This window comes from Neoarius graeffei, chromosome 24, assembly GCF_027579695.1.
Source record: "Neoarius graeffei isolate fNeoGra1 chromosome 24, fNeoGra1.pri, whole genome shotgun sequence".
Lineage (NCBI taxonomy): Eukaryota > Metazoa > Chordata > Actinopteri > Siluriformes > Ariidae > Neoarius > Neoarius graeffei.
Genome location: NC_083592.1, coordinates 2,478,996 through 2,498,961, shown reverse-complemented (window position 1 = coordinate 2,498,961; position 19,966 = coordinate 2,478,996). Strand labels below are relative to the sequence as shown.

At 43.7% G+C, this 19,966-nt stretch overlaps 1 protein-coding gene across 1 annotated transcript; it reads right to left on the bottom strand.

Moving 5' to 3' along the window:
- Nucleotides 1-426: 426 nt before the first annotated feature.
- On the bottom strand, nucleotides 427-1,607 carry ier3 (immediate early response 3). The gene has a single exon (XM_060907215.1). The coding sequence runs from the start codon at nucleotides 1,558-1,560 to the stop codon at nucleotides 970-972; it is 591 nt and encodes a 196-aa protein (XP_060763198.1). The 5' UTR covers nucleotides 1,561-1,607; the 3' UTR covers nucleotides 427-969.
- Between the last annotated feature and the right edge of the window lie 18,359 nt (nucleotides 1,608-19,966).

Here is a 19,966-nt window from a genome sequence, read left to right as displayed (position 1 = left end):
TTTGTCCCAACTTTTTTGGAATCGGGGTTGTATTTATAATAAGACACTAAACGCACCTCAGTACTTTTCTGTAAAGAAATGTGTCCTGTGTAGCACTGTGATGGAACAAAGGGGTCAAAGGTCAGAAATCTAATAGAAATGGATCTAATAGAGGCTCAGATTAAAATCCTAAATGTCTCAAGACAAAGATTTTAAAAACCTGCTTGTATCACGGAGTTGAACAAAGTTCCTCTACAGTCATACTGGTAGAGACATGTTTACACCAGCACTTCTACTGAGATGGCATGCTGCTGCCTGTGTGTGTGTGTGTGTGTGTGTGTACTTTGGTATGTTTAAAAAAGAATATATATATATTTTTTTCATTTCTTTCTTTTCTCCTTCTGGTATTATTCACTGACTAAAAAAATGCAGATGCACACAGGTATATACATTCCACATGTTTATTTCACACAGAAAATAAATAAGACATTAAATATTCATTCAATAAATAGCACAATAAATAAGTACATGAGAATGTGTCAGAGCATTTCTTCATCTCACTTAATTTTCACATAGTTCAAGTGTTGCTCAGATTGACAATCATCATCGCACAGTTTGTAGTCGTGTCCTACACAGTACCCTGTTTTTAAAATAAATCTATAAAGTAACACTTCAAGTAAACTTCAAGTTCAAGTTTAGTCCATCAAAAGTGTTCAGAACATCTCTGTCAGTTCCAGTCCTGCATCTGTTCATCATAGGGAAAGTGCTGATTTAACCTCTTCATGCTGCTCAGTAATTCAGTTTTTAGTGATGAATTACTTCATGAACAATACAGATGCTGATGCAGATGTGCACAGATCAGTCTAGCTGAGGTGAACACCTTCTGTCTGTCTTCCTCGTGGAAGGCTGGTGTCTCTGTGAGTCTGTTTGTCCCTGAGGGCGTTGAGAGAGAGCCTCCGCCATGCTGGATGGATGGATGGATGGATGGGTTCACTGCTCGCAGCCCAGTGTGTGGTAAACAGCTGGATACAGCAGCGCCACCACGTACGGGTTGTTCCTCTGCTGCTGCCGCTGTTCCCGCACTTGTGTCTCCTCCATGCCGCAGGTGGTGTTCCTCCGCGGCCCTGAGTGTGTGGAGCAGCTGCTCCGGGGCCTGGCGGTCTCCTCGGCCGAGCGGAAGTGCAGGAAGAGCGGCGAGGACGCAGACGCACCGTCGCCCGGCACGTTCCCTGCGAGAGCGTGTGAGACGGCGGCGGCGGCGGTGTCGGTGTCCGCGAGCTGCTCATCATCGCGCTCGGTGTAGATCTGCGCCAGCAGCACCAGGCACAGCGCCAGCAGCCAGCGCTTGGCGGGGTTCTTCTCGGCCGGAGGCAGGTATTTGCGCACCTTGGCTGGGTATAGAACCCGCGTCACTCTGCGGCGCTGCTGCTGGTGGTGGAGGTGGTGGTGCCTCGGCAGGCTGAAGTGCTGCTCCGGAACCGGGTCGAAGGTGAACACCTCGGGTTCGGTGCTGCGCGCCGCCGGTCTGTAAGCGTGCTGACTCGGGTAGGTGAAGCTCATGGTGGTGGATCTGCTGTACATGGTGGGTGTGCGTTCGGTGCTCAGTGTGCGCTCAGTGTGTGTTCAGTCCGTGTCGCTGAGCGCGCCGTTTTATTACACACAAAGCCACGCCCCTTTTCCAGATTTCTCAACATCCTTTCATGAAATTCTATGTGGAAGTGAAATTTCGTTAATCAGAAACGTGAAATTCCTCGAATGACTGACATATCAACACTCATCAGCTGTCAGAGTTATTTATGATCTTCAGGCAGAAACCAAAAGTCTTCTGCTTTTCACATCGAGCTAAAAATAACTCCTTTACCTGCACTACACTGTGGTGCTCGAGTGGAGGAGCATCAGGAGAACCTTCAGCAGGTATCTTCCACATGGGAACGTGCACATTCTTTATCTTGATTTATTCTTTGATAGGAAACACTTTAACGTATACTATAGCACAGTACACTACACTACATTACGCTATATTACATTTCACTATAGTACACTACACCACATTATACTGCATTATAATACACTCGACCACATTACACCATACATTTCACTATATTACACTACATTGCACAACATTTCACGATACCACATTACAACACATTACACTACATTAAATTATATTACACTGTAGTACACCACATTATACTACATTACACTATATTACATTACACTACACCACAGTATACTACATTACACTATATTACATTTCACTATAGTACACTACATTACACTACACTATACAACACTATAAAACGTAATACACTATACGACATTACACTATATTACATTTAAATATATTACACTATACCACACTATACTGTACTACACCACATTATATTGCATTACACTATATTACACTATAGTACACTATACTGTACTACACCACACTATACTACATCACACTATATTACATTTCACTATATAATATAATATAATATAATATAATATAATATAATATAATATAATATAATATAATATAGGGGCGGCACGGTGGTGTATTGGTTAGCGCTGTCGCCTCACAGCAAGAAGGTCCTGGGTTCGAGCCCCGGGGCCGGCGAGGGCCTTTCTGTGTGGAGTTTGCATGTTCTCCCCGTGTCCGCGTGGGTTTCCTCCGGGTGCTCCGGTTTCCCCCACAGTCCAAAGACATGCAGGTTAGGTTAACTGGTGACTCTAAAATTGACCGTAGGTGTGAATGTGAGTGTGAATGGTTGTCTGTGTGTCAGCCCTGTGATGACCTGGCGACTTGTCCAGGGTGTACCCCGCCTTTCGCCCGTAGTCAGCTGGGATAGGCTCCAGCTTGCCTGCGACCCTGTAGAAGGATAAAGCGGCAAGAGATAATGAGATGAGATGAGATAATATAATATAATATAATATAATATAATATAATATAATATAATATAATATAATATAATATAATATAATACACTCTTCTAGGGTCCAGTACACTTCATTCCATTCCATCTGACTTTAAAAGGATAAAGCCCTACGACAGTGTGTCTCATCTTTATCCTGTATAAGGCTCAGGATCTCTGTCTGCTGTCTCACCTCGCGGAACAATGACCTCATGTTGTGCCATGCTTACTGCATTATGCTGTATGTCTCACTGATAGGTGTCTTGCAGCAAAGCCTGCTGGGTAATCTTAAAGGGATTCATTTATTAGTTCATATGTTTAAAATCTTTATTTTTCTTTTTAAAATCTTTGTCTTTATTTTTTATTTATTGTTATAACCTGCTCTGTGACACTGTCTATTATTAAAAGCGCTCCTGACACGCAGTTTGGACTAAAACTAAAGAAACGTCACATAAGGAGTAGAGGAGTAGAATGTGTGATTTATTCCATGTTAAACACTGGCACACAGAGAGTTTAAATACGAGACGCCCGACTGAGGCCTTATAAGGATCTCAGGCTGAACAGCGAGTGAGGAGAAAGGTCTGTTGTTGCTCATGGAGCTGGAGCTGCCTCTAAATCCCATCGAGCTGGAACGCTGGGTCACATCCCCAGTATAATATCCATCCAGACGAATACAGCTGCCTGCTTTTAAACAGGACAACATGTATGAGGGGTTATTATGTGTAGTCATGGTGCAATGGGATTTTAGAGGAAACCTGGTTCCTCAATGAACTGCTAACGTTAGCCAGATAGTCAGGAAAAAAAAACATAATCAGTGGAAGCGCTTGTTCACTCGTTTTCTATAAACACAGTAAGGTGAGACCGGCCACTACTGAAAAGCAAACCTGTGATTATACTGATTACTGAATGAGTACTGCACCCACTGCTCATCTCTGAACTTGGTCTTACATTTCCATTATTCAGTAAAACAGCTTTGACTATGTTTTCATTTTGAGATAAATGTTTCTCTCTCTCTCTTTCTGTTTCTTTCCTGTTTCTCATCACTCGCTACAAAAAAGCATACATTAAAAATGCCATGTAGCTACATCAGCTAACATCAGTGCAGCTAGCATGCTGATTTGGCTAGAAATGCTACAAGCAGTTTACAAGCCGCTAATTACTGAAATAATGTCACATTTTATCATCTGTTCTCAAGTAAACATTTATCACATACCCAAAACACACAAAACACGTTTGTTCCCATTTTTCTCACAAGCTCCAACATGATCAATTGTTATGGAATCCCGAGCCTTCAGAAACCAAGGGGTTGAATTGAGGGAAATACTCGTGAAGGTGATCCTCGCAGCCTCAAGCTTCATCTCATGATATCATACCTGTGAAATCCTCTGCATATTTTTCTTTACATTTCAACATCAGTTTAATAACTGCCCAAGGGCGGAATGCCATCGAAACTTAATATTTTGCATCGCAGCCAAGGGCTTGTCATATTCATCAATGAAATGACTCAAATGCATGTTATGTGTCACTCTTATAGCACACAGAGTGTGTTCACAATGGTGTGGCTGGGTGGCTTGCACATTACTGGGTGTGTACTGTGTGCTGCGTGGCTCACGATTACTTCATCTGGAGTGCATGCAATAAGGTTTAAACCAAACCAAACCAAACCACACCAAACCACACCAAACATGGAGACGCGACAGCTCGACTGAGCTAACTTCATGCGTTAGTGTACAACACAGACAGCAAGACAGGGAAATACAAGTTTCCTTGTGATGTTTAAATGTTGAAAAGTGTCAGGGCCTTGTTTTATACCTTATGTAGTGCACATGTATAGGGCACAAGCTTCCTACTGGGCACAGTGTGCGGAATCCAGTATTTCACAGCCAGAAATCTGTATCCCAGAAGCCCAATCCTGAGCCTCACCCCTTCTGGACGTATAGTGCACTGCGTAGGCATTAATTACAACTTTATTTCATACACAAGGAGACCAGACAGACATTAAAGCATCAGTCTGGGGCGTAGCTCCAGCGCAGAGCAAAGCACCAAACATGCTTCGAATTCATGCATGAACAATTGAATTGTTTCAATTTGTTCTGTTAAGAATGAACAGATTGCAGTCGGAGCGCATTCCTCTGCTTCTTCCATAACTAAAACATTCCTCAGGCTCTTGCATTGACCCCCACCCCTTCTCTCTCTCTCTCTTTCAGCTACGCAGCTCTCAGGCATAAAGTTTTTACTGAAGCAGATTTACAGCTTCCAGAAACCGTTGGCTCATCCAGCAAAGCGTGCTGTCAGCGCACAGACCAAACACACCCACCCTCGGCTCGGACCCAGCTCAGAGGTCGGGGGTGGTGACCTTAAACTCGGCCTGAGGTGCAGAGATCATGGCCTGGTGTAGTCACTCTATCATATAAGCTGAGGAACATGCGAGACTTGTTCTGATTTCATTTAAACAGCTCGTATTTATATCGTACAGTTTGTAGTGTTTATGCGGAGCATCCGCCGGACACGCCCCTGTTGATACTATAGAAACCATATCAGAATGAGCGCATTAATATAAGCCTGCACTACTGTCAGAGCTGCTGTTAGAGAGAATTAATCAACACCTCCTGAGCAGAACCCAGATTTCAGCAGCTCTGACTCACGCCCCCTGGTGGTCACGGTGGTGAACATGTGACTTGGCTGATGTTCCAAGTCGTGTTCTGACTCAGCTGATGTCATGAAATGCAGTCTGACAGGCCAAGTGCTGAGTATCGAGTATCACTGACAAGATGAAAGTTGCAGCTCACAGCCACTTCTACAGAAGTCCTTTCATATGTTACACGGACTGAGGTGATCCAAGAGCCTACGTGCTGCTGGTTAAGTAACCCATGGCACCAGAGACAGAGTCAGAGAGGGTTACAGCACACTGTAACTGGCATGTAGGACATCAGACAGGAAACCTGAGGATCTACAGTGGTGCTTGAAAGTTTGTGAACCCTTTAGAATTTTCAATATTTATGCATAAATATGACCTAAAACATCATCAGATTTTCACACAAGTCCTAAGAGTAGATAACGAGAACCCAGTTAAACAAATGAGACAAAATATTATACTTGGTCATTTATTTATTGAGGAAAATGATCCAATATCACATATCTGTGAGTGGCAAAAGTATGTGAACCTTTGCTTTCAGTATCTGGTGTGACTCCCTTGTGCAGCAATAACTGCAACTAAACGTTTGCGGTAACTGTTGATCAGTCCTGCACACCAGCTTGGAGGAATTTTAGCCCGTTCCTACGTACAGAACAGCTTCAACTCTGGGATGTTGGTGGGTTTCCTCACATGAACTGCTCGCTTCAGGTCCTTCCACAACATTTCCATTGGATTAAGGTCAGGACTTTGACTTGGCCATTCCAAAACATTCACTTTATTCTTCTTTAACCATTCTCTGGTAGAACAACTTGTGTGCTTAGGGTCGTTGTCTTGCTGCATAACCCACCTTCTCTTGAGATTCAGTTCATGGACAGATGTCCTGACATTTTCCTTTAGAATTCGCTGGTATAATTCAGAATTCATTGTTCCATCAATGATGGCAAGCCGTCCTGGCCCAGATGCAGCAAAACAGGCCCAAACCATGATACTACCACCACCATGTTTCACAGATGGGATAAGGTTCTTATGCTGGAATGCAGTGTTTTCCTTTCTCCAAACATAACGCTTCTCATTTAAACCAAAAAGTTCTATTTTGGTCTCAACCATCCACAAAACATTTTTCCAATAGCCTTCTGGCTTGTCCACGTGATCTTTAGCAAACTGCAGATGAGCAGCAATGTTCTTTTTGGAGAGAAGTGGCTTTCTCCTTGCAACCCTGCCATGCACACCATTGTTGTTCAGTGTTCTCCTGATGGTGGACTCATGAACATTAACATTAGCCAATGTGAGAGAGGCCTTCAGTTGCTTAGAAGTTCCCCTGGGGTCCTTTGTGACCTCGCCGACTATTACACGCCTTGCTCTTGGAGTGGTCTTTGTTGGTCGACCACTCCTGGGGAGGGTAACAATGGTCTTGAATTTCCTCCATTTGTACACAATCTGTCTGACTGTGGATTGGTGGAGTCCAAACTCTTTAGAGATGGTTTTGTAACCTTTTCCAGCCTGATGAGCATCAACAATGCTTTTTCTGAGGTCTTCAGAAATCTCCTTTGTTCGTGCCATGATACACTTCCACAAACATGTGTTGTGAAGATCAGACTTTGATAGATCCCTGTTCTTTAAATAAAACAGGGTGTCCACTCACACCTGATTGTCATCCCATTGACTGAAAACACCTGGCTCTAATTTCACCTTCAAATTAACTGCTAATCCAGCTCAGTGGTGTAGTGGTTAGCACAGTTGCCTCAGAGCAAGAAGGTTCTGGGTTCGAACCCAGCGGCTGGCGAGGGCCTTTCTGTGTGGAGTTTGCATGTTCTCCCCGTGTCTGCATGGGTTTCCTCCGGGTGCTCCGGTTTCCCCCACAGTCCATAGACATGCAGTTAGGTTAACGTGGGGCGGCTTTGGGCTGAGGTGCCCTTGAGCGAGGTACCGAACCCCTGACTGCTCCCCGGGTGCTGTAGTGCGGCTGCCCACTGCTCTGGGTGTGTGTGTGTGTGTGTGTGTGTTCACTGCTTCAGATGGGTTAAATGCAGAGGATGAATCTCACTGCGCTTGAAGTGTACATGTGACGAATAAAGGTTTCTTCTTCTTCTTCTAATCCTAGAGGTTCACATACTTTTGCCACTCACAGATATGTAATATTGGATCATTTTCCTCAATAAATAAATGACCAAGTATAATATTTTTGTCTCATTTGTTTAACTGGATTCTCTTTATCTACTTTTAGGACTTGTGTGAAAATCTGCTGATGTTTTAGGTCAGATTTATGCAGAAATATCGAAAATTCTAAAGGGTTCACAAACTTTCAAGCACCACTGTACCAGCCAGATCTACAGACTCTTCCTCTGAGAGCGAGAGGGAGAGAGAGAATATCAAATGTCAGAAAAGACAAAGAAATGGGACAGAAATCGTAAGAGTTGGGGACAGAGACAGTGAGTGGGACGATGGAACAGGAAATGGAATTTTAAATCCAAAAGCACCTGCTATCTTTAGCCATATGTCCCGCCTACTAAAAACAATTTCCTTGACAATTTTTCTTCCATTTCCTCTCAGCTGTACAGGTTGCAGTCATAGCAGCCAGCTTTAAAAACTAACATGCTAACTAGCAAAACAATATAATGAGGATAATTTTAGGATAATCAGTTTTCTATATCCCTAATCCTACAATAGCTCGCTCACTAATTAGTCAGTATATTGTACATTTCTGAATTAGTTTTATTGTTGTTTTTATTATTTCTTTCACATGAAGGTTAGCAGCCTGCCTCTGATGTTTGTTTTAAAGCCATCCAGGTGACGCATGCTTTCAGTCCCTTCACCACACAGCACCGCTCACGGTCACGGCTTCCTGCTTCTGGTGTCAAATTCAGAAGAACCTGTATAGCTGAGGTTTTTGGAACATCTGTGGAATTAAAGAAGAGCTGGTGCAAAACACAACCCAGCAAAAATCTAAAAACAGAATCTGAGTGTAAAAATAGTTGGGTGAGTGTTGCGTGGATTAGTTACTGGCATGTTTGTGTGGATGCTTCAAAGCCTGACCTTTACAAAAAGATAAGCTCGTCACAAAGGGGCGTCGCCTCACACACATGAATGGTAGCTCCAACGTCATGGTGGCTAAGCGCTAATGTGTTTGTTTGTTTGTTTTTCCAGGAGGGTGATGTTCTGAAGAGGCTTTGACTTTACCAGGCCCCTGTGTTGTTTAATCAGCCGTGTGGGGCGTTCGCTTGTATTGTTCCAAACGCAGACGTGTGTGTACAAAAGCAGCTGAGCTGTTGTTACTAATTATAGAGTCGAGACTCAGATTCCATCAGATCTGCAAATAATAAAGACATTTAAAAGAGTAAAAAAGGAATGATGGTGAAAACGATGTCTCTGTTGTTAGTGATGAAGTTCACTCTGTTCTGGTAGCTGAAGTACGGAACCTTTCTACAGAAAGCATGACTCTGATTGAAACTACAGCTCACACACACACACACACACACACACACACACACACACACACACACACCCCAGTATGTTATGATTGGAATTAATGGGACGTGATGTTGTGAGAGAAATTTAGTGGATGAACATTATTATTCTCTGTGTTTCTGTATATTGAGCTAAAGTGGCTTAGTTACTGAGAAGAGATGTTTTTCCTATGTTGTAATCGCTTTTCTGTGGCCTTGGTGGTAATGAGCAGGGTGCTTGAGTTCGCCCTAACTACGCATCTTCTCATGATGTAACCACATTTCCTGACCTCAGTGGTAATAAGCAGGGAGCTTGAGCTCTCCCTAACTCGCATCCACCTGCACATACCAGAGCACGCCAGGTGCACGCTTTAACAAAGCTTCATAGAAAATCTTGAGCCAATCACGTGAAGACACAAGCAGTGAGTGAATGCCTTCAGAGTATAATAGATAACATTCCTAAAACACAACTCAGAGTGCGCGTACTCTCAGCATCATCAGAAGTGATGTCTTCTTCTGTTCTTCTCTTTCCTTTCCTATTTTATATATCTTTTATATGATCTACTATAATAAATAACTGAAAAGACAACTGCTAAGTGTTCTGAAGTGTTTATTAGAAATTTCCATTACAATGTGGAACATAACTTTCCAAACAGGGCTTTTGTCTCTTTCACCCTGAAACCCAGGGATAGGAGAAAACACAAGCGAAGCCTCGCTAACAACGTCCAGAACATCCTGCAATGTAGAACTTCAATGTTATCAAGGTTCAAGGACGAGAAACTCAAATTAAAGCACAAACTTCAGAACCAGACAACGTTAGTGTTTGTAAAAAAAATTTCAGAGTGCTGGGATTAGTGAGAGACGTTACATTCATGAGTTCTAAGGGACTGAGTTTCGACGGAGCGATTCCAGTTCTCGAATGTTACATGATGGGTGGATCACCCCCACACACACACCTGTGTAGCAAATTATACCAGAGCAATTATTACACAAAGATATTAATGGTGTGTGTGTGAGAGAGAGAGAGAGAGAGAGAGAGAGAGAGAGAAAAAATTGTTATGCAGGATGAAAACAAACGTGTACAGTGACATAAGTATAAAGATGATAAAGACGGAAACCAGATGACGCCATGTGCCTCATTCACACAATTCCACGTAATTGTTTGTGTACATATGTGTGTGCGTGTACACATCTGTTTTTTTATTATTATGATGCAGCATTTAAACCAACATGAAATAACATGCCAGTTATTAAGAGTAAATATGTTGACCTCATGGGCGGCACGGTGGTGTAGTGGTTAGCGCTGTCGCCTCACAGCAAGAAGGTCCTGGGTTCGAGCCCCGGGGCCGGCGAGGGCCTTTCTGTGCGGAGTTTGCATGTTCTCCCCGTGTCCGCGTGGGTTTCCTCCGGGTGCTCCGGTTTCCCCCGCAGTCCAAAGACATGCAGGTTAGGTTAACTGGTGACTCTAAATTGAGCGTAGGTGTGAATGTGAGTGTGAATGGTTGTCTGTGTCTATGTGCAGCCCTGTGATGACCTGGCGACTTGCCCAGGGTGTACCCCGCCTTTCGCCCGTAGTCAGCTGGGATAGGATCCAGCTTGCCTGCAACCCTGTAGAAGGATAAAAGCGGCTAGAGATAATGAGATGAGATGAGATGTTGACCTCATACCTCATGACCTCATACAGACTGCAGGCACTTTTTAAAACTCATCTTCTTCTGTATCTCGTCCCTGAAGACTAAAGACAACAGCTGATACGGCCGCGAAACTGCAGGTGGTAAAGTTTCAGGCTGTAAATCTGTCATTAAAGTGCAATTCACGCTGCACAAATTTAGATTATAAAAAGTGAAGTAATGAAACGCCAGCAGTAAAAATTCTGTTTGTGTAAATCTGATGTAGAAGGTTGTAAAGATCGCACTAATGAGGATGAAGTTCATGTGAAGAAAATCCCAACTATAAAAAACACCATGTTGAAGAAATTCAGGGTACTGAAAAGATTGGACTGATGAGAGTCCAATCCTGGCCAAACACAATGAGTCTGACGTCTCACACTTTCCGTGAAGTGTAAATTATCGAGGAGTCTCAGTGAAACACTCGGACTGAATGTTTTTATGAACCTCAGATGATTTTTTAATGTTTCAAACCAACATTCATTCAGAGTTCACTCCATAAAACCAGCTTCCAGCTCTTAACTTCACAAGATTACATTATTACAGTGTCGTTTTTTTCTACATCCTTCACAGTGACACCATGCATTAACACACACACACACACACACATTTATACATTATAGTGTCTGAGTCATGGGTGAAGTCACACACACACAGATACAGTCAGGCTGAGTGTCTATCATACAACAGTGTGTGTGTGTGTGAGAGAGAGAGACCTGTTTTCACCACTAAAAGCTGAACCTGTGTGTTATATCCTGTGACACAGTTCTCTGATTACTCATCTCATCTCATCATCTCTAGCCGCTTTATCCTGTTCTACAGGGTCGCAGGCGAGCTGGATCCTATCCCAGCTGACTGCGGGTGAAAGGCGGGGTTCACCCTGGACAAGTCGCCAGGTCATCACAGGGCTGACACATAGACACAGACAACCATTCACACTCACATTCACACCTACGCTCAATTTAGAGTCACCAGTTAACCTAACCTGCATGTCTTTGGACTGTGGGGGAAACCGGAGCACCCGGAGGAAACCCACGCGGACACGGGGAGAACATGCAAACTCCACACAGAAAGGCCCTCGCCGGCCACGGGGCTCGAACCCAGGACCTTCTTGCTGTGAGGCGACAGCGCTAACCACTACACCACCGTGCCGCCTCTCTGATTACTCACTGGATATTAAATAAACCTCCTGAGGTTTATTTAATATGTCTCATGTCATGATGATGATGGTGGTGATGTTGGTGATGATGGTGGTGATGGTGATGGTGGTGACGATAATGATAATGATGATGGTGGCGATGTTGGTGGTGATGGTGATGGTGGTGATGATAATGATGATGATGGTGGTGACGATAATGATGGTGATGGTGGTGATAATGATGGTGATAATGATGGTGATGGTGGTGATAGTGACGATAGTGATGGTGATGGTGGTGATGATGATGGTGGTGATGGTAATGATGATGGTGATGGTGGTGATAGTGATGATGATGGTGGTGGTGATGATGGTGATGATGATGGTGATGGTGGTGATAGTGATGATGATGGTGGTGGTGATGATGGTGATGATGATGGTGATGGTGGTGATAGTGAGTGATGATGGTGGTCGTAATGATGATGATGGTGGTGATAGTGATGGTGGTGGTGATGATGATGGTGGTGATGATGATGGTGATGGTGGTGATGATGGTGGTGGTGGTGGTGATGATGATGATGGTAATGATGATGATGATGGTGGTGATAGTGATAGTGATGATGATGGTGGTGGTGATGGTGATAGTGGTGATGATGATGGTGATGGTGGTGATAGTGATAGTGATGATGATGGTGGTGGTGATGATGATGGTGGTGGTGGTGATGATGATGATGATGATGGTGATGGTGGTGATAGTGATGATGATGGTGGTGATGATGATGGTGATGGTGGTGGTGATGATGATGATGATGATGATGGTGATGGTGGTGATAGTGATGATGATGGTGGTGATGGTGGTGATGATGGTGGTGGTGGTGGTGATGATGATGATGGTAATGATGATGATGATGGTGGTGATAGTGATAGTGATGATGATGGTGGTGGTGATGGTGATAGTGGTGATGATGATGGTGATGGTGGTGATAGTGATAGTGATGATGATGGTGGTGGTGATGATGATGATGGTGGTGGTGATGATGATGATGATGATGGTGATGGTGGTGATAGTGATGATGATGGTGGTGATGATGATGGTGATGGTGGTGGTGATGATGATGATGATGATGATGATGGTGATGGTGGTGATAGTGATGATGATGGTGATGGTGGTGATGATGATGGTGATGATGATGGTGGTGGTGATGATGGTGATGGTGGTGATAGTGATGATGATGGTGGTGATGATGATGGTGATGGTGGTGATAGTGATGATGATGGTGATGATGGTGATGATGATGATGTGGTGGTGATGATGGTGATGGTGGTGATAGTGATGATGATGGTGGTGATGATGATGGTGGTGATGGTGATGATGATGATGGTGGTAATGATGGTGATGGTGGTGATAGTGATAGTGATGATGATGATGGTGATGGTGGTGATGATGATGGTGGTGATGATGGTGATGGTGGTGGTGATGATGGTGGTGATGATGATGGTGGTGGTAGTGATGATGACGTGGTGGTGATGGTGGTGATGATGATGGTGATGAAGCTGCTGGATTTGAATTGGTTTTGTTTTTCTCAGCATTAAATTCCTCCCTGATTTATCCACAGAAATCATTTCACCATCATATGACTTTATTCTTCTCTGGAAAGTAGGTCACTGCTCGTGTGTATGTTCATATTTCACACTGCTTTTATATTATTTATCTATTTATTTATCCATTTATTTATTATCTTAATCCTTCATAAGAGTGAGTTGCTAATCTGTGAGTGTGGCCCAGAAATATAAAGATGTTGAGGATAAAGAGCAGGAGAAAGATTCAGGATAAACAACTTTAATCAGAACAATAAAAATAAACAGGAGCAGTATAAAATAAAGTGTCACAGTGATCATGATAATAACACAATCAACAACATTTATACACACTTATATACAAATCAGTGAGCTTTTTCTTACAGTAGAGGTGTGTGTGTGTGTGTGTGTGTGTGTGTGTGTGTGTGTGTGTGTGTGTGTGTGTGTGTGTGTGTTTTACAGTATGCTGTGATTCACAAAACTTTTCCAGTCACTTTTCCTGCAGATGATCTGAAGTCATCAATCCCATTTTTCCCTTTTTACAAAACCCAAACTCTCGACAGACACCGGACTAATGGACACACACTCACAGGCGGAAGTGTTAATACACACACTGCATTCTCAGACACACACACACACTCTCACACACAGAGACAGCAGGGTCTGAGGAGAGCTCTATCTGAGGCATTTGTGTTTGTGAATCATCGCTGCACTTTCTCCTCCTGCTGCTGTGTGACGTGTGTGTGTGTATCAGTTTACAGCTCAGAGACTTTCTCCATTGTGTGTGTGTGTGTGTGTGTGTGTGTGTGTGTGTGTGTGTGTGTGTGTGTGTGTGTGAGAGACGTGTGTGTGTGTGTGTGTGTGTGACGTGTGTGTGTGTGTGTGTGTGTGTGTGTGTGTAAACCCCGACTCAGGGAAGTTTCCAGTCAAACAGAACGTGTGTTTTTTCCCAGAATATTCTCTTCCCACTGACTGCACTTGGGCTGCTGTGTGTGCACATGCACGTCCATGCTCAGTCCACACGGCTGAGACGTGTCCCCCGCAGGAGCATCCCAGTGTCTCTCAGCGACGCTGTCCCCCTGTCCTGCAGCTCCCTCAGCGCTCGGTGTGTCCCATCGTCCGTCCTCTGTGTAGATCTGGAGGAAGAGGATGGCAAATAGGAGAAGGAGCCAGCGGTGTGTCGGGTCTCTGTCCTCCTTCAGCAGGACACGTCTCACCCCGGCGGGGTAGAGGACACGCCGGATGCGGCGTCTTGATAAAGCTGAGCTCATCTCTGCTGTCATCTCACCTCTACTCCTTTTAAGCCTTCTCTTCTGTCCCTCCTGATGATTGGACATCAAAATGCAAATTCTCTTTGTGTGCGTGTCTGTGTCTATCTCTCTCTCTTTCCCCTTCTGTCTGTCTCTCTTGTCCTCTGCAGCACCTCTCCATCCTTAAGTACACCTGAGATGGGTGTGACCATCTCACCGGAGGCTCTGGACCACATGAATGGTCATTAAAGTTATTTTTAACAACTGTTTTTGTTTCCACTGCCTGCAGCATTGCTCTTTCTCTGCACGGCATAGCTCTCGTTCCAGGCGCCACTTACTGAGGAACTCACACACACACACACACACACACACACACACACACACACACACACACACACACACACACACAGAGCAATCAGAAACTTTCGTCTCTGTAATACTGCAGGCTGCACTCACATGCTTGTGGTTTGGAGATGAAAGTGTTGGGGATAAGTGCCGTGTGAGTGCCAGGAGAAGAGCGTGACTGCAGCTCGACATGCAGCTCATGCAGACATTTAGATGATCGTTAGAGCTGCATAATGATCACCGCAGTGTGCAGGAGCAGGTTCTGCACCGAGCTGGGCGTGATTTTCTGGCTGTTTTGGTGTGTTTGACTCAGCAGGTATCCGTCCTGCCTAACAACAGGACTTGTTTAAGAAAATGAGACACACTCACGCGTCAAACACCTTCATTATCGTTCATCATGCCATCATTTCAGTCATCCTTCCTTCTAGAAACTTCTGAGCGACAAAGGTCCCGTGCAGATCTTGACCTTTATGCCCTCATTAAAAAAAACAACAACAACAACAGGCTTTTCCCCATGAATTCTGGATTCTGATTGGTCAGAAGGTGGTACCACTGTGGTATAAGAGGAATAAAGCACTTCAATTATTTATTTATTTATAGTTTATTTGACATGGACAATGCACATTAATAAACAAAAAATGCAAATATGCCAGAATTAGCCAAAATGGCTATTTTGCATCTCTTGTCCAAGGACCGGCGTTAAAAGGTCAGAAAAACACACATCACTGTAAAAGTAAAAAGTAAAAGAACAAATAACACAATAAAACATGCAATAAGAATATGATCAGTATAAATCAGAGAGAAGAGAGAGAGAAGGGACAGCAGGCGTGGCATCAGGAGGACAGACAGCAGACAGAACAGGCGAGCGGAGGACGAGTTCGCAGTGAGATGTTGTGTTGTTAATGTTTAGTGTTGCCAGGTCTGATTGCTGATTAGCCACTTCTTTAGATTGGATTTAAATGTGATATACGTTTTTATATCTCGAAAGTGGGCTGGTAATATGTTCCACTTATGCGCCGCTCTAACTGAAAATGCAGATTGGCTGAAATTGCTTTTTCTTAAAGGAGAACTGAAAGCAAGTTTTTTATTATCAAAATTCTATTTCTCTCATGTTATTAAATATCGGAATGCATTTTTGATCGCTATTTTGTCGCTGCTATGGCAAGTTCTGAGTGTTTGAAATATGCTGTAATATATCAGTCCATATGTCAAAGCAATGGCCGTAAACGAGATTCGTTGAGACCTGTGCGAGACATCGTAGGACGGAAGTAAAACAGCGGAAATCAAAGCAACCAACATCTGCCAACGTTCTCAAAAGATGCGCGCGCCCTCTTTCGAATGCTGATGTAATCAAGCCAGAGGTTTTGTTTGTTTTGATAGCAATCAGGAAAGTTTGAAAAAAGTAGGCAGTAATCGTCATTTAAACTCGTTTCTGTGCGATATTTCGTTTGGAAAACAGTTTTCAAAATGGCGGCACTGACACCTGGCTGACACTTCACATTTCAAAGTCTCGCACAAGTCTTATGAAGATCGCGCGGATAAGCGACGCCTGCCGTGGACCAAATGAACTAAATTCAACATGGCTAAAAACCGAATAGGCCGATAAGTATAATATTTAATTGCAATTAGTTGCCAATACAAGTCATGATATAAGGTTACTAAAACCCAAAACGTAATTGAATAACACATTAATTAAGAAATAAAGCAAGTTTAAAAATGACTTCAGTTCTCCTTTAAGCGTGGCACGGTGGTGTAATGGTTAGCACTGTCGCCTCACAGCAAGAAGGTCCAGGTTCGAGCCCCGTGGCCGGCGAGGGCCTTTCTGTGTGGAGTTTGCATGTTCTCCCCGTGTCTGCGTGGGTTTCCTCCGGGTGCTCCGGTTTCCCCCACAGTCCAAAGACATGCAGGTTAGGTTAACTGGTGACTCTAAATTGACCGTAGGTGTGAATGTGAGTGTGTCAGCCCTGTGATGACCTGGGGAGTGCAGGTGGCCAAGTGGTTAGAGCGCTTGACCGCTAAGCGAACGGTCCCTGGTTCGAGCCTCGGCTCGACGGGGATCTGGGGCTCGCTCCCTGTCCACCCAGCAGTGAATGGGGACCTGGTGGAAACACTGGGGAAGTTAAAGGCGGCGAGGAAAGGAACTGGCCACCCTACCTCACTATGCTGATGGCCCAGGACAAGTGCGCTCTCTAACAGGCACTCCCCCAATGTACGAATCATATATGGGACTCCCCTTTGCTTTTTTTTTGTGATGACCTGGTGACTTGTCCTCTCGCCTCTCGCTCATAGTCAGCTGGGATAGGCTCCAGCTCGCCCGTGACCCTGCACAGGATAAGTGGCTACAGATAATGAATGGATGATAGCTGACTATCAGTTAGCACTCCAAGATACTTAAACTTTGAGACAACCTGCAGTCTCTCCCTTACTACAAACACATCTGGTTCTGTTCAGTGGGTTTTTTTTACTTACTAAAAACATACACACTGTTTTGGACACATTCAGTTGTAGACAGTTTTGTTTTAACCATGCTGTGATGTGTTGCATCACATTTGTGAGCTGATCTGCAGCTTGAACTGCACTGCTACCACATATGAAGATCACTGTGTCATCTGCATACATTTGTGTGTTGGCATTGGGGCAAACAGTTGGCGGATCATTAACATACAGTGTAAATAAAAGTGGACCCAATATGAATCCCTGTGGGACACCTGTGGGCATGCGAATGGATAGTGACTAACAAACTGTGACCAATTTGACTCAATCCAATTAATGGCACTTGTCAAAAAATTAAAAGTAGATAACTTAGAGAAAAGGACTCTCTGATGGTATCAAATGCCTTCTTTAAGTCTAGAAAAATTGCTCCAACAACCCCTCATTGATCTAATAAGGATTTTACTTTTTCTATTAAAAAAAAAAAAACAATTAGCCGTCTCAGTTGACTGATTAGCGCGGAAACCAAACTGTGCTGGGTGCAGTGGGGTGGAACTTATATTTAAAAATGCAATAATTTGTTCAGCTATGGATCAGTGGAAGGATGCCGATAGGTCTCTAATTACAAGTAGAGAGACAATCTCCACCTTTTAAAATTGGAGAGACAGCAGCCAGTTTCCATACACTTTGAAATATTCCTTCTCTAATTGAGAAGTGTACAATTTTTGTGAACCAGCTTATGTTAGCTAGTGAATAATCAGCTTCTTCAGGAGTTTACTCTGACAGCACCAAACATCAAGTGATTCTCCTCTTCTAGACATCAGAGTGACCATTTCTTAGCCTTGTCCTGATGGGATTTTAATGGAGATGTCTCCAGCGACAGCACCAGACGGTTTAGGAATGGAAAGACATGCCTTGTGTCTTCTGGAACTCAGTTTTTCCAGACAGTAGGATTCTGAGACGACTCGAGACGTTTTTCACACGTCAGTGGACCCTATCCTGCACCACAACACTTTCCAGAGGATTCCCTTGTTGGTATATTTAGTGATGACTTATTCAGGAGGTTCAGAACAGAAAAAAAAAACAGTTTGTTAGCATTAGCCATTAAAGCTAAGAATAAATTTGACGTGGCCTGATGTCGTGACAAGAGCAACGTTTTCCACAGAGGCTTTTCAGATATAGAGGAGGAGTCACGAGCATTACTCAAAGGTCAGGAAAGTTTCGTGAAGCTCCACAGGTTTCCTCTCCCACCTCCTCATGTACTTTTTTTCTTAGTGTGGTTATCTCCTCAATTCATTTCGCCGGATGATTACAACATCCTCATAAAAGACAGCAAGTGAGTCAGCTTTCCAATCATGTGTTTACATCTCAGGCCTGAGCGCTCCACTCCTCAGGGCTCAGTACAAATCACCAGCCGGACTTTCTGAAGTCATGAAGAATGGTTTCCTCAGTCAGGGAACAAAAACACAAACACACTTCAGATGGCTCAGTGTGTAAACACTCCCCAGAGTGTGTTTCCGAAGCCAGCCTCTTCCACAGATGTTTATTCATCTAGAAACAAGTAGCACTTAGACATGTAAGGGCCAAACATGTGACCGGAACAAGAGCCATCAGTCCTCGGGATCTACAGCTCAACCATTCCATCTACTGAAAACTATGAGAAATATTCACTCACACACTCCTGCTCACAGACAGACAGCAATTCTCAGGTTCTTTGGGTTCTACATGGAACCCTTTCTCACTCAGCTGTATGGTTCTGATGCTGTGCATTGTGGGAATGTCCAGTTCACATTGTGAATCCAATCCACATATCCCATAGACTTATATATATTAGACTATGCTGGTCACATGATCACGTTTTTCATGGAGATAAAAGCCTGTGAGATCTGCAGTCATGAAGTGAGTGATAGCCTGATAGCTCCAGATCACAACGATCAAAATGATTTATATGTTATACAGTTACATGACTCCGTTAGAACAGTTACAAAGAGCTCTCAGTAGATTTCAAGCTGCACAATGGAAATCAGCCAGTTTAGCCCACTTTGGAGCTCTATTACTGCTCTAGAGCTCATTATACTTCAGTCGATCGTTTACCCCAGGTCAGACTGTTTATTTACTCTATCAGTAGTTTTGTAGATACATTTATTTATTAATTTTTAAGAAATGGTGAACCTGTAGTACATTTTGCTCACAATATTAATGTCAGGGTGCAGGAACTTACGGCTGCAGATGCAGGGGAGAGCAGGTGCGTCGCAAACTGGAAACCACATCAGCAAACAGAAGACATAATCAGGGTCAGGCGAGGATCAGTTGATGTGCAAACAGTATTTCAGGGGTCAGGCGAGATAACAGAGTCAAAGTAACAATGGAAAACAGGGTCAAAGTCACAGAAGGTCAGTAATAGTAAATAAGGCTTGGTACGATCACGAGGACACAGAATGATACTACACCAGGGGCGATTTCTCAGAGACAACAAGGGAAGCCGAGCTTCCCCTAAAATTCTCTCCCCAAACTGCGGCATCTACGACGTTGAATTCTCATTAAAACAATAACTTGCATAACATAATATATGCCCAAGCTTGTATTTACGTTCATAACTATCCT